This window comes from Sminthopsis crassicaudata, chromosome 1 (assembly GCF_048593235.1).
Source record: "Sminthopsis crassicaudata isolate SCR6 chromosome 1, ASM4859323v1, whole genome shotgun sequence".
NCBI classification, from domain to species: Eukaryota; Metazoa; Chordata; class Mammalia; order Dasyuromorphia; family Dasyuridae; genus Sminthopsis; species Sminthopsis crassicaudata.
The window spans coordinates 423,259,352-423,273,704 of NC_133617.1; the positions used below are offsets into that span (position 1 = coordinate 423,259,352).

The window sequence follows — 14,353 nt, forward strand, 5'->3', positions numbered from 1 at the left end:
CGAGGCTTGTGATCGGTTCTTGCCTGGGAGTTTTTTTGGAAGTAGATATTTTTCTTTGAGTAAGGATTTATGGGTTGGGTTAATGAGTCGGGGGTGAGGCAGAATATTTGCTAGGAGGCGGGACTAAGGGGCGGTCACTCTCATTAGAGGCGGGGTTGAGGTAGAATATTTTCTCTAAGGGCGGGGCTTCCTAGGCGGACTTTTGCTCTGTGGGCGGGGCCCGTGATGGAACGTTTGGCTTGGAGGCGGGGCCTAGGATAAGGACTCGCTTTGGAGGCGGGGCAAATGGAAGCAGGTGTTTGCTTTAGAGGAGGGACCTATGATAGGCTATTCGACTTGGGGGCGGGGCCTAGGGTCGTATTTTTATCGCTAGAGGCGCAATTCGCTTATTGGGAAGTCGATTCAAAGCTCTGGGGCCTTGGGGAGACCTAAAGACTAAAGGGAGGCTATTGCTCTGGGAACAGGTCCTGGAAGAAGGTCCTAAGGTCCGGAGGAGATCTTTGCAAAGAAGTAAAACTAGAGGAGGGTCCTCAAAGTGGGGATGGGGGAAAGGCTAGACAAAGCAATAACAATTATTGGCTGGAATAAAAGGTCAGGAATCTCCAGGGATGCGATGTAAAAAGGAAGGATAAATGCCATATTATAATTGGGACAACTAGTGGTGAATAGACCATTGGGCATGGAGTCAGAAAGACTCAGTCAAACCTTTTTTTTTTAAATTAGTTTTATAATTATAATTTTTTTGACAGTATATATGCATGGGTAATTTTTTTTTTTTTTACAACATTATCCCTTGTATTCACTTTTCCAAATTTTCCCCTCCCTCCCTCTACTCCCTCCCCTAGATGACAGGCAATCCCATCTGAGTTCAAACCTTGCTCAGACACTGTGTGATTCTGGGCATGTCACTTAACCCCTATTTGCCTCAGTTTCCTTATTTGTAAAATGAGCTGGAAAAGAAAATGGCAAACCACTCCAGTATTTTTCACAAACCCCCCCCCCCAAAAAAAAAAACCCAAAACCCTCAAATGGGATCAAGAGGTGGACACAACAGAAAAATGACTGAATAATGAAGTCATTAAAACAAAGTTATGAAGTACTGGGTTAAATAATTGAAGCATAGATCAATGGAACACATAGTAAAGATTGGAATGAAATGGATTCCTATTTATGGGGAAAGAAGGGATGAATATAGTGGAATATGATTTTTTGGTAATAAAAGACATGAAAAATTCAGAGAAACATGGCAAGTGAAAAGATGCAGAGCAAAATAAGCAGAACAATGAGAAGTTGGACAATGAAGGGAAACAACATTGAAAGGCATCAGAAATCTGAGCAATGCAGAGACATTCAGAGGCCTGAAGCTGAAGCAGGAAAAGAGGTAGCTAGAGGACCATTATTGTCTGACATGGCCAACTTTTTTTACTCGAGAAGCAGTGTGGCATACTGAATACTTGCAGTGGTCCTCAAGCTTTTTAAATAGGGGCCGGTTCACCGTCCCTCAGACTGTGGGAGGGCGGGACTACAGTAAAAACAAAAGCTCCCACTTTGTCTCCGCCCCTCAGCCCATTTGTCATAACCCAGTGGGCTGCATAAACATCCTCAGTGGCGTATCTGGCCTGCGGGCATAGTTTGAGAACCCCTGGATGGTGTATTGGGCTCAGTATTGGGCTCAGCTGGATTCCTGTATTTGACCTTACCTGTGTGACCCTGGGTGAGTCACAATCTCTCTGTGCCTCAGTTTACTCATAAAAAGGATTTGATAATTGTAGCTTCTCTGTCAGATTTCTGTGAGGATCAAGTGATATGCTATGCAAAACTTTTTGCAAAAAGGGTGATAATATAATTAGGTACTATTAATGCTTTTTTGTTACAAGAGAAAAATTTTTTTTGCTAGAGAAATGCTGATTTTTAAAAAAGGAGATCAAAACATTTATTTTGTAAAAAGAAAAAAATATGTTAACACACTTGTGGAAGATTAATGAGGAGATGGCTTGAGACCTATAACACTCAGATATGAAATTTTTCTTAGAAAAATGGTTAAAAGGAAGAATTTTTTTATTATGATATGTTTGAAACTGTTTAGCAAAATCATATTTTGCATCTTTGGCATTGTTGCTTTAAACAGAGATTTGAGCTGGTATTATTTAAGTTACCCACTCTGTGTTAAGATTCAGAGCACATATACACATTTTATAACCCTATTTATAACAAAAATACCTAATATCCTTCAAGAAATATATTAAGTAGAGCAAAGAGGATTTGACTGGATCTCAGTGCAGAAATACACATTTTGAAGTACTGGGTTTAGAACTGTGTTAGAGATAAATCTTTGTCGCTTTGTTGCTTTTCATTTCTTTGCCTGTGGAGGAAAGTAAAAGGGTCAGATTAGTTAAACTTTTAATATATGATTTCATTTCTATATGTTTATTGAAATCCACTGAAGTCCATAATACTCTATGTGTCAATTAAGAATATTTAAATGCCTACTACATGCCAGGCAGCCAGGCACTTTGCTAAGTGATAGCTACTTATACCTTAAAGGGATAAGGGGGCTCAGCATGTGCCCTGGCTATAGTATTATCATGCTTCCGGTCACCTAGGGGCCATGATAGAATTCTCACTCTTTTTTAACCCCATATCCAACCAGTGACAAATCCTGTGGATTCTTCCTTCCTAATGTCTTTTGTATACACTTCCTTTTTTTCTTTGACATAGCTAGGTGCCGGCATCTCAAGTCTAGATTATTTTAATAGCCACCTCATTTGTCTTCCTGCCTCAAGTCTTTCCCCCTCCAATTTATTGTCCACTGACTTATCAAAATAATCTTCCTAAAGTGCAAGTCTGATTAATCATTATCATCATCATTTTTTTGTGTGCCCAGTGCCTGGAACATTATACATGCGTAATAAATGTTTGCAGATTGGCCTCTCTCTGTGGGACACGTGCTCTGGTTCAGCACTTTACCATGTGTATATTACATATATAAAACTAATGCAAGAGGAGTTTTTGAGGGGGTTGGGGGACAGGAGACACTAGCTGCTGGAGAAATCAGGGAAGACCTCATATAAGGGAAATTGCATTTAAATGGAACTTTGTAGGAGTGAGGAAGTGTTTCCCAGAGTTGAGAGGCAGATACATGTGATGAACAGCAAGAAGTTCAGTTTGATTGAATCAAAGGGAGAAATGTGTAATCGACTGGAAAGGTTTGTTAGAATCAGATTGTGAAAAGCTTTTACAGCCAAACAGAGAAGTTTGTATTTAACTGTAGGGAGCCTATCTTTAGAGCCTCTTAGTGGTTAGTGCTTATTTCCTTTTCAAATTGTCTTGAATTAATTTATTTGTGTACATGTATATACACTTAACATGTATATATGTCTTGGTGTTAGAATATACATGACTTGAAGGCAGAAATTGTCATTGTTGTCTTGTATCTCTAGAATTTAGCATGATGCCTTGTACTTTGGGGAGAAGAGTAGAGGGATGGGGGTGGTTTGTGATTTCATTAGCATGGGGAACTTTTGGTATGGAAGCTCCATTCAGGGAATGCAGAATAGTAACCTCAATGGAAGTTGTAGTCTTAGAGTTAGTAGGGACAGTGAGATTTATGGGCTCATAGCCACCATGTGTCATAGGGAGGATGTGAATTGAAGCTTTCCTAATAGGTCCTGCATCCTCTGTTCTCTACCTGCCTTTGACTTCACCTGTGTAAGCACATGTAACACACAACATATATCATGCTACTGCAGCACACAACAAATATTGAATTGAATTTGGTAGCAAAAGAATGGTACGTGTGATTGCTATTTGATTGCAATATAACCACAGGACCTTTAACCTCTCTTGGCTCTAAATGACTGGGACTGGGGAGGTTCTGGTCTTGACATGCAGACAAAGATCTGTTAGTATAGGATAAATCAGTAGTAACAGAAATAGCCTGACTTTGAGCTGTGTGTTGAGTCAGGGAAGAGGCTATATACTTGACTGATAGTTTCTAGTGTATTCAGGTCTAAGTAAAAGTTTGGACCAGTGGTTTCTCTCCAACTTCTTAAATCCAAAGTAGTATTTATATAGAAGAGATCATTGTACCGTACTGGAAAGTGTACTGCCCTCAGGATTTAACGTTAGTATTCAAGGCTTTATTTCATTAAAAATTCAATGTAAGTTAACATTATGAAATGACTGCTTTTTTTCCCCCCAAAATTATGCTGTAGGCATAGGAGGTTGAATCAGTAAATTGAACTTTTCCTTTATCTCTCTTTTGGCTAATGGTTTCTATGGAAAACGATGGATTGATTTCTTTCTCAAATGTTGCTTTAGGGTTTAGAGACCTTATAGGTCATGTTTCAGCTCACAGCAAATTTTTATAGTTCAAATATAAATTACTATAAATGTGGATTTTGAAATGGAGTTTAAGGTTAAGTAAAGTTCCAACTTTTTAGACAATTTATAGCCACATAGGCAGTGGTGCAACAGTGATGAAGGCTGCTTAAAATGGAACATAGTAATAACACACACTCTGACCTTCTAGGGTGTGAGGTGAATAGGTGTTTTTATTAAGTACTTGTTGACTAACAGAATTAAATATTAGTTTAGTTGTTGAAAATAACGTTTCACCATAATGTTATCAAAGAACTTGTCCCCTTCAGCACCCATAGATATATAAATTTAAGACACATATGAGAGGTTATTAAGTTCAACAATCTCATTTTATAAATGAGGAACCTAAGGCCCAGGGAGATTAAGATCACAAAGATGGTACATGTCAGTGGCAAGATCTGAACCCAGGTCCTCTGACAAGAAGACCTTAGCTATTTCTACAATACCAAAATGTGTCTCCCTTGAATAAAATTATTGTGTTTAAAAATGTTTGTTGGTGAACCACAAGTAACACAAAGTCTACTTACCTTTTTTTTCGACTAACAGCCGTATACCCTACGGCAGAGACAAACAAGATGGCAAGTACCCCTGTAACCACAGCCAAGCCAATGGCAGCTTTTTGAAAAGCACTTGTCTTCAAAGTTTTATCTTCTGTTACCAAATCTGAAAAGGTTTTTTGTAGTTAGTTCATGAAATATTTGTTCCCTCTGTTCAGGGGCTCCAAGAAAGCCAGTCAGTTCTTATTTAATATTAATTATTGAAAAAATTCTATCCTAAATCTAAGCAAAATCTATTCTGTTAGAAATGATCCAGGAAAATCACCCTTTCTTTTCCTTATTATGTGCAACACACTACAGTAGCATCTTTATAGGGTTTGTATCTTGAATGGGAAAAAATAATATTTTACTGTGTAAAATAACCTGATAGTGTCTATTCAAGAGTTATATTGCTCATCTAGGAAAGATATTGCTTGATTCTTTTAAATCACCCATAGATCTCTGCCCAGACATCAGGCTAAGTACCCTAGAGTTAGGGATTTTCAGAGCTCTATTTTTCAGCAGTGAATGCAATTATAAAGCTTCTGATTCCACCTCAAAGAACCACTTTTTAATCTTGAGAAGCAACCACCAAACTTTTGGACACATGAATTTTTCAAGAGGCAGATGGATCTTTTAGAAGAGAAATTACAGAGCAGTCTACCTTTTTCTATTACTTCTGGATAGCTCAGGGCACAGACAAGGATTATTCCCTGGCTTCTTGTTTTAAAGATGCCTCCTACAAAAGTGACTCTCTCAGTTCCAATGGAACATGGAGGGATTATAAGCTTAAGGGATGTTGAAGAATCTCAGTCATCCTACAGAAGCATTAGGAAGCACAGTTGTGCTTAATTTTTTTTTTTATTAAAGTAGATTCTCTGCAGATGTACTTGGCTGCTGGTTTTATGTCTCACCTGAGTCCTGATTGAAAGTGTCCACAAGCATGTCCTGTGTAACTGTCAGAGACCCGTTGTGAGGTTCTGGTGTCACTCCCAGGAGTTTACACATGAGTGGGTAGATGTGAATGCTGTCAAAAGGCTCTGCCAGATAATTCTTCTTGAAATCAGGTCCAAATGCTCTGAAAATCGTTTTCATGTCCATATCTGCATTATCAAAACCATGATCCCCTTTGTTGACATATAGTATGAACCGCTAGGAAAGAGTCAATAGAGGTTATAATTCTATGAAGTGAAAGCATATTATCATTAATCTATGGTATTTGTGTAATATCTTGCAACTTTTGAGAGTCATAATTTCTTTGCAAATCTAAGCTACAATGATTTTTCCCTCTTTCTAGGATGGAGTTACCCAGAAACAAAATTTCCATAATTTTGGGATAGAGGGAAAAAAAGAATATGTGTTCATTTGAAAAAGCTTGAGGGGATTAGAGGAATAAAGTATGCTTCCGGTAATATGAAGACCAAGAATGACTGCTTAGGATGGCCATTGATGCTGATTATTTCAACTTTTCCCTGGTTCTTTTAACACACACACATCAGCAAGCAATCCAACTCATAATTTTCCAATAGTACTGAAGCACTGTTCATCTCTTATCATAATTAATAAATTTTTTTACCATCCAGAAAGTATAGTGTCCTATATATTGTAACAAAAAATCTGGTTTGATGAATACAGAAAGATTAGACCTATGCAATCTAAACCATGGATTATTTGATGGATATTTTTTAGTCAACTACTCAGTGGAAGGCCTCATAGATGAAACAAAAAGCAGTTTCAATATCATAACAACTCACACATAATCAACCAAAGCTTTAGGGTGGTCTTGATAATTCATAGAAAGCCAAAAAGCTACTTTGATTTGTCTTGCTTTGTGTCAGTAATATTTTTGTATTATAGAGTTGCATCTTTACTCTTCTACCTATAAACTTTTCCTGTCCTACAGTTTTGGATTATTGATTTCTCCTTGTAGTGTAGACAAATATATTCTTTCTGGAAATTATGCTGTATATATTTTGAATTAATTTTATTTGTATGTGATATTCCTGCTTGTACTCTTTCCATCTTCCAACAGAATTAAAATTCCTTGAGGGAAGAGACTATTATGGTTTTTATCTTTGTATCACTAAATGTTTAGCATTGTATCTGGCACACAGTAAACATTTAATAAATGTTTCTTATTGTTAAAAGAAACTTGAGCCCTTGTGATAAAATAGTTCAGTTTAAATATAAAAAGATTGATTTTTTAAAAAAGCTCTTGAAGGAGAAGATATTCTTTTCTATTGTTAAAGGAATTTTAAAAAATGACTTCTTAAAAACAAGACTGATTTTTGGATTGTACAATAGAACTATGATTATCCAAAACTCTCCTAATCTAAACTATCAATTAACTAGATTTTAAAAATGTATTTCACTATTTAGAGGAATAAATAACAATAAAATAAATTGGTATGGAAGATTCAAACTGAATTCAACTCGTGTCTTAAACTTTTAGATCCATGATCCATTACATGAAAATGGTTTGATGATTCTGAGGCAATGTGAAATCCACAAGGACAAAATTATTTATCCTATAGAGTAGGCAAAGAAATCAATATCTCTTTTAGAAACATTTTTTATCAAGAAGAGGTGAAGACAAAGAGCTTTTAGCCTAATTTTTAGCTAACCAGAAAATTATATTAATCAGAAAACTATATTTTATCAAGTATTTTTTGGTCAATAATCTTTACTATGTGGCACAGTGGAAAGAATACTGAATTTGGTATAAATCCAGAACATCTGGGTTTATAGTTACTTTCCGTGTAATAGATAAGACACTTCATTCTATCAGGTCTCAGTTTCTTCTCCATAAAATAAGGGAGTTAGACTAGAGGGTGTTCAAATGATCCTTCCACTTCTAAACCTCTTATTTAGAAATGAGTTGCCATTTTCCTCCAATGATTACAGTGAACAGTAGATGATATCATTCTTCTCCTGCTCATTTAGAAATGTAACATAAATATAAATATAAGTAAATATATATATATATGTATATGTATATATATATATACATATATATATACACATTATACACACATACACACACACATATATAGTCTATAAATTGCCTTAAATGAATAACAGCAACAACTATATTGCCTAAATAACTGCTAAGTATCATGGCTTCCCAGACCCAGCACATCATCAAGGATAGTATTAAAATGACTACAATTTCTGGAATTCAAAAGTGTCTTCTAGAATGTATTGTTGAACATAATGGGGCACATTCCCACCTGTACCAGCAGGCCACAGTTCTACCATTTGCCCTCTCAATCCTGACTATAGCCAGTCATCATACATATTCATAGATATCTCTAGCCCATGAAAACAGTTGCAATTTTAGCTTTACATCTAGTGGGCAAAAGTTCTCTGGGTTATCTGTGAATTAATCCTTTGTAGCACAAGGGAGATTTGAAATATTTCATTTCAGAAACCTGGTAAATATGACAACTATTTTGCAAGGGAAATTAGGTGGCTGGGTATTGAATACATAGTAAAGTAAACTTGTATTAGGAAGACCAATGTATTAGTTAAGTCCTTATAGACTTAACTTAATAGCTGTGTAACTCTAAACAAGTCATATTCCCTTTTGGCCTCAGTTTCCTTATCTGTAAAATAAGAAAAATCAGAACACTTCTGCTTCAAGGTTTTTGGGAGGCTCAAATGAGATGCTATAATTAAATGCTTTACAAGCCATATAACACTATATAACACTATATAAGCTGTTACTACTGAGGATGGCAGCTTTTAGAATCATAGATATAGGGATAGGGAAGGATTCCAGAGATCATTTAAGTCCAACCCCCCTTCATGTTACAAATAAGAGGAGTGAGGTCCAGATAATCATATTTATATATAGTCATTATACAAACATACATAATGATATATATATATATATATATATATATACATATATATATATATATCAGCAAATTTTGACTTTATATTTTTGTTTGAACATTGCTCTGTTCATATGTTTATTTCTGGCATAAATTATCAGGAGGGAACTCTGATGTGGTGATAAAGGGTAAGGAAGATCTGAATCCAAGCCTTGTCTCTGACATATATGGATTAGGTGACCATTACTCAATCAACAATAGTGCTTACTATGTGCCAGGTAAGATAACATTATATACTATGATGAAATAATCTATGGTCAAAGAAATTTACATTTTCTTTAGGAAAATAATCTCTGTCTGTCTATCTATCTATCTATCTATCTATCTATCTATCTATCTATCTATCTATCTATCTACCTACCTACCTACCTACCTACCTACCTACCTATATCATTGGCAAACCATATGATATATAGATAGAGGTTGTTTCCTAGGTTGCTTCTCCCATTGTAGAATAAATTCTTTTATATCAAGAACTCATTCTTGGTCATGTTTGTGCCTAACAGATAATAGCTTGTTAAAAATTTTAAAATTGAGTTCAATTTATCTTCAAACTCACATATGTTAGAACTTACCCCATTAACACTATAGCCAGGATCACCATAAAGCAAGATGGGTAGAATTCGGCTGTGTTGGCAAAATGGAAATGCTCTGGAAACTCATCTTTCTTATATACATTTAAGTGAGGATGTGCATTTTTTAATGCATTGTAAATGTCTTCCTCTTTCCCTGGCTTGGGAAGAATCATACCAAAAACCACCATAATCCAGTATATCAAATTTCACCAAGTCTTTGAATTTAATGAAGTTTGACAGCAAGATCTCTGTGACATTAGGCTTCTTCTTCACTGTGGTCATTCCATGATCTGATGTAATAATGACATTGAGATTGTCCTTTAAGCCGTTCTTTTCAATGGCTTCTACTAGGTAACCAATAGTCCTATCAATTTGCTGAATAATAATTCTTCTGTTTTCTGTTTCAGGGCCTTTTTTATGTCCAACATTGTCAGGTTCTCCATAGTAAAGGGTTACAAAATCAAAATTCTCCTTGGTGAACCAGTTCATGACAATGTCAATATTTTCCCTCCATTCAGTCTCATTGGAATCAGGATGGGAAATGGACTCCAAAAGAGATCTGTTCACAGCCTCTCCACTGTAGTTTGCACCTCCCCCGGAAAGTGGAATGAAGCAGTTTTCCTTCCCTAAAATCAGAAGAGATGATTTTGAACATAATTTGAGAGGAGCATTTTAAATGACATTCAAAAGAAGCAAAAATATATGTTATTGGCTCTTCACTATAAATTTGCTTAGTATACAGGGCGTCTTTAGGAACATCCTTTGGAATGATGTCTACAACAGGACACATAGACAAGTTATAGATGGAATGTGACTTTATAATCCTTCTATTTTAAAACTCTCCCTAGGCTATTTATACCATATACATTGCAAGAGTTTGGTTGGTCTTCTGCCTAACTAAGCCATGAGAGCTTACTTTATTGAAGTATTTCTTAGGTTTCACAAAGTTTTCATGTGGGAAGTATCCTGAATAGATCCTCTCATTATTCTTCTTGCTTCTAGGTAAAACTGTATCTAACCCATGATAGAGAGGATTCTGTCCTATTTTTTAATGATACTTCTATTTCCTCCAGTCATTCATTCTTGTTTCTTGTAGCATTGCCACAATGATCTTTCTTATAAAGATGCTGAACTTAGATGTCTATGATTCCTTTTCTGTATCAGAATACAACCTTGTATTAAACTCATTGAGAGCATGTATTATGGCCATATTTGGCTTTCTTTGGCTCTTTTGATTAAAAATAATAATGACAAATGTAGCTTCAGAATGATAGAACTTTGAAATTGACACCTTAATCTAAGTGCCTACATTCGTCATTAGAAGAGAACTAGAATTGTTGCTATTACTTTCTGTAAGCATGGGAAAAAACTGACACGGCAGTCAGCAAGCAGCCTCAGAGTCGTCAGTAAACAATTATAAAGGACCTACTATGATGCCAGGAATTATGCTAAATTCTGGGGATACAAAGAAAGGGGGTGGGGAAAGTCCCTACTCTTAAGGAGTTAACAGTTCTAATAGGAAAGTCAACATTCAAACAACTATGTACAAAAAGAAATGAACAGGATAAGATGGAGGTGGTCTCAGAGGGAAAGCATTGAGATAAGATCTCTTTCAGATGGTGGGATTTTTTGCTGATACTTGAAGACAGAGAAGCCAGGAGGCAGAGATAAGGAGGGAAGAGTTCTGAGTGTGAGTGATAGCCAGTGAAAATTCCCAAAACTGGAAGATGTCAGGAAAACTTGGGTTTAAATCCTTTCCACTGGTTATGTAATTCTGGATAAGCCTAACTTAATCTCTCAATGTCCCAAATAAACTCTCTTAAGATGCTAAAGTTACAGAGAAGGTCTTGATCCATATGGGTCAAAGGAGTTTCTTCTTCTGGGGCACCCTATGCTAATGAAATGTTCCATCTTGTCTAAAAAAAAAACAACAAAAAAACTAATTAAATATAACTTGATTTTCAATGATAAACAAAGACACATCACAAGTTTCTTCCATGATATACACTGATCATTCCAATAAATAATTTAAACAATCACATCCATTCCTTTTTTTTTTTTTTTTTTTTTTTTTTTTTTGCTATATTATTAGTTTGAAGAGGCAGTGTGGTATAATGAGAATGGATAAAGGGATGGTTTTGAAGTCAGGAAAATCTAGGTTGAAGCTGTGGAACAATAGGCAAGTCATGTAACCAACCTATCAATGCTCCTAGTAATACTCTAAGATTTCCAGTTAAGGATAAGTTGCTGATCTATGCCAGTGAAACACATATCTATATCACAAGTACCTTACATTGTTGATTTAAATCACAGGTCTGTCATTCCTTTCTCCCTCTAAAAATAACTTGAAGGACATAGGGTTTTTGCAACATTTTCTACATCATTTTAGATTTGAAAATGTTGAAAAATATTCTCAAACCAAAAGCATTAATTAGGCTGAGAGTGGGAGGGAATAAGAATGTTATCTTTGTCTGGGAAATTGGAAAAACAGAGGGAATTGTGTAGTTGAAGGAGTTGGTATTTGAAAATTTAGCCAATAAGTAAAAGTGAAAAACTGTATGTACACTTATAATCAATTTTTTACTTGTTCTGAGGAAAGGCAAGGAAAACAGATAAGAAGTTATTTGTGCCCATTGCCTTAGTTGAGTTGATTTTTTGTGTACTAGTGAGAGATAATTTGCTTCCAAAATGTCAAAAAATATGAAGATTACACTATATACTAATATAGCGAACTTTGATATAAATTTACTTTCCTGGGAAGATGAAGACACTGACTATGACAATAACTACTACTAGTAGTCTTCCTCTTTTCCTTGTTTTATTCCTTTTCTTTTTCTACTCTTCCTCCTCTTCCCTTTTATTCCTCTTTTCCCCTGCCATTCGATTTCTTCTCTTACTACTCTTCCCTTCTTTCTTTTTTTTACTGCTATTTTAAAATGAGAGTTGCTGACTTTTGCTTCTAAGCTCTAGAATTCTTTTCTGATAGTCAAATTGTTCAGAACAAACATGTTAATAGGATCTCTAATTTTTTTTCTTTTTTTTTTCTTTGTCTACCTCTCCTTTTCAGGGATCAGTGGCACTATCTCCAAAACCTGCATTTTTAAAAAGTGAGACATAAGAACAGCTTGATAATTTGGAAGTAAGGCTGAGAGGTTAAATAACTTGTTAAGGATTACACAGTTTATAAGTGTCTGAAGAAGAATTTGAACTTGGATCCCTTCAGCCTTCAAGGCCAGTTTTCCTTCCACCACATCTAGTAACTCCTCTTTCTGGACTGTTTGGCTCCATTTCAGTCTTCTCAAATTGAATGGGCAGTAGTGAATCTAAAGGATTGATTCCAAGATTTTTTTTAAATAGAGGTCAGCTCATTATTTTTAGTGACTTTATTATTCATAATAAGGAGAGGACTTTGGCCAACATTAGATGCATTATATAGGCATTAACAGTCTTCCAGCTGAAACTGTTGGCACCTTTTGCTTCCTGCTTCACTGAGTTAAGATGGGATTTTCTTGGAGATTTGATTAGTACTAGGAAATGACAATTTGGCTGTCAGACTTCACACATGATTCAAATCCCCCCTTGGTAGTAACTTAATGCCATACTACTACTGATACTTATCAGCTGTGATTCTATTACTTAGCTTATTCCTTCTGCCCTTTTCCCCTATTAAAATTCCATATAAATCTTTTGGACACAGGCGAAATATTCCTTTATGTTTTTATGGCTTCTGAATCTTATAGCCATGGCTGGATGAGTTTCTCTAAGGATCAGGAATTTAGAACTTTGTGAAATATCCCTACCATTCATCAAATTCTTTTCATTGTGCCTTCATTTAAAGTTTGGGCCTGCTCCAAATGAAATGCTCTCATTCTTTGTACCTGACCATTAGTAAGGTCTTGCCAGAGCATAGATTCACTTGTGTGCTGTAAATGATGGGATGTCCACTCCTAAAGGCAGTCAGAGAACTTAATCATTATTTAAACTTCATCTACCAAAGGCCCATCAATTACTATGCATCTTTATAGATTCCTGTAACATTAGTCTTATTGAGGGAAAACATTTCAACCATATTAAAGTTTACTGCATCAGTCTCACAAAACTCATCTGGAATAGACTGTGAAGGGATGGATTCCTGAGATAGAGATGATGTAAACTACTTTAGCCCAGGCATGGAGGAGACTTGCCTGACAATGTGGACAGGCTCTCAAGAGCCAAATTGGGGCACACAGGATAATTTTTCTTAGGAGATTGACCTATAGCCATTAGTTGACACTAATTGCAGCAGATTTTTCTTTCACTCCTAAGTGAACTAGCTGTCTGCCCTCTGTGGCAGAGTCCTTAGACAGTTGAGCGAGATGCAACAATTTGACATTCACCTGCCAAATGAATGGCAAGTCATCAATCCATTCTTCTCCTACTAGATACTCTTTCTGCACAGCTACTTATAAATTCAGAAAACAGAAGAAAGTTCAGCATATGAATGATGTACAGAAGGAAAAAACACACCGGAGCTTCTCAAATGACAAGTAAGACAAATACCAAGAATAAGACAAACGAGAGAGAAGGAATAATGCCAGAATAAAAGAACAGAGAGACCAAAGGATTTAAATAGTAAATTAAGGAGAAATATTCAAGTCCCACGAAAAAGTCCAGAGGATTAAAGAAAGTTATAGCTGGAACATGCTATAAATCTTTTGTCCCAGCAACTCATTTTATATGTAAGGAAATGGAGACAGAAAGAGGCAAAATATCTCACTTTGAGATCACATAGTTTGCCAGAGAGGTAGAGACAAGAACAGAATCTGGTTTCTTTGACTTATGATCTGGTTTTCATTCTACCTTAGTGACATCTCTCCTAGATAATATCTTCCTTCTTTGCTGTGATCCTGCTACTTTGGGGCAGGCCTTTATGCTTGGTCTTTCTATCTCAGGACTCAACCTACTTCTTCAATTCACCTGCTAAAGT

At 35.9% G+C, this 14,353-nt stretch overlaps 1 protein-coding gene across 1 annotated transcript in view; it reads right to left on the minus strand.

The window, feature by feature from the left end:
- Nucleotides 1-2,307: 2,307 nt before the first annotated feature.
- LOC141550285 (ectonucleotide pyrophosphatase/phosphodiesterase family member 7-like) overlaps nucleotides 2,308-14,353 on the minus strand; it is a 50,927-nt gene continuing 38,881 nt past the window's right edge. Inside the window, 7 exon segments of the mRNA XM_074280752.1 lie at nucleotides 2,308-2,362; nucleotides 4,908-5,043; nucleotides 5,831-6,068; nucleotides 9,388-9,449; nucleotides 9,452-9,566; nucleotides 9,568-9,983; nucleotides 9,986-10,013. Of these exon segments, the coding sequence (XP_074136853.1) occupies nucleotides 2,308-2,362; nucleotides 4,908-5,043; nucleotides 5,831-6,068; nucleotides 9,388-9,449; nucleotides 9,452-9,566; nucleotides 9,568-9,983; nucleotides 9,986-10,013 (1,050 nt within the window).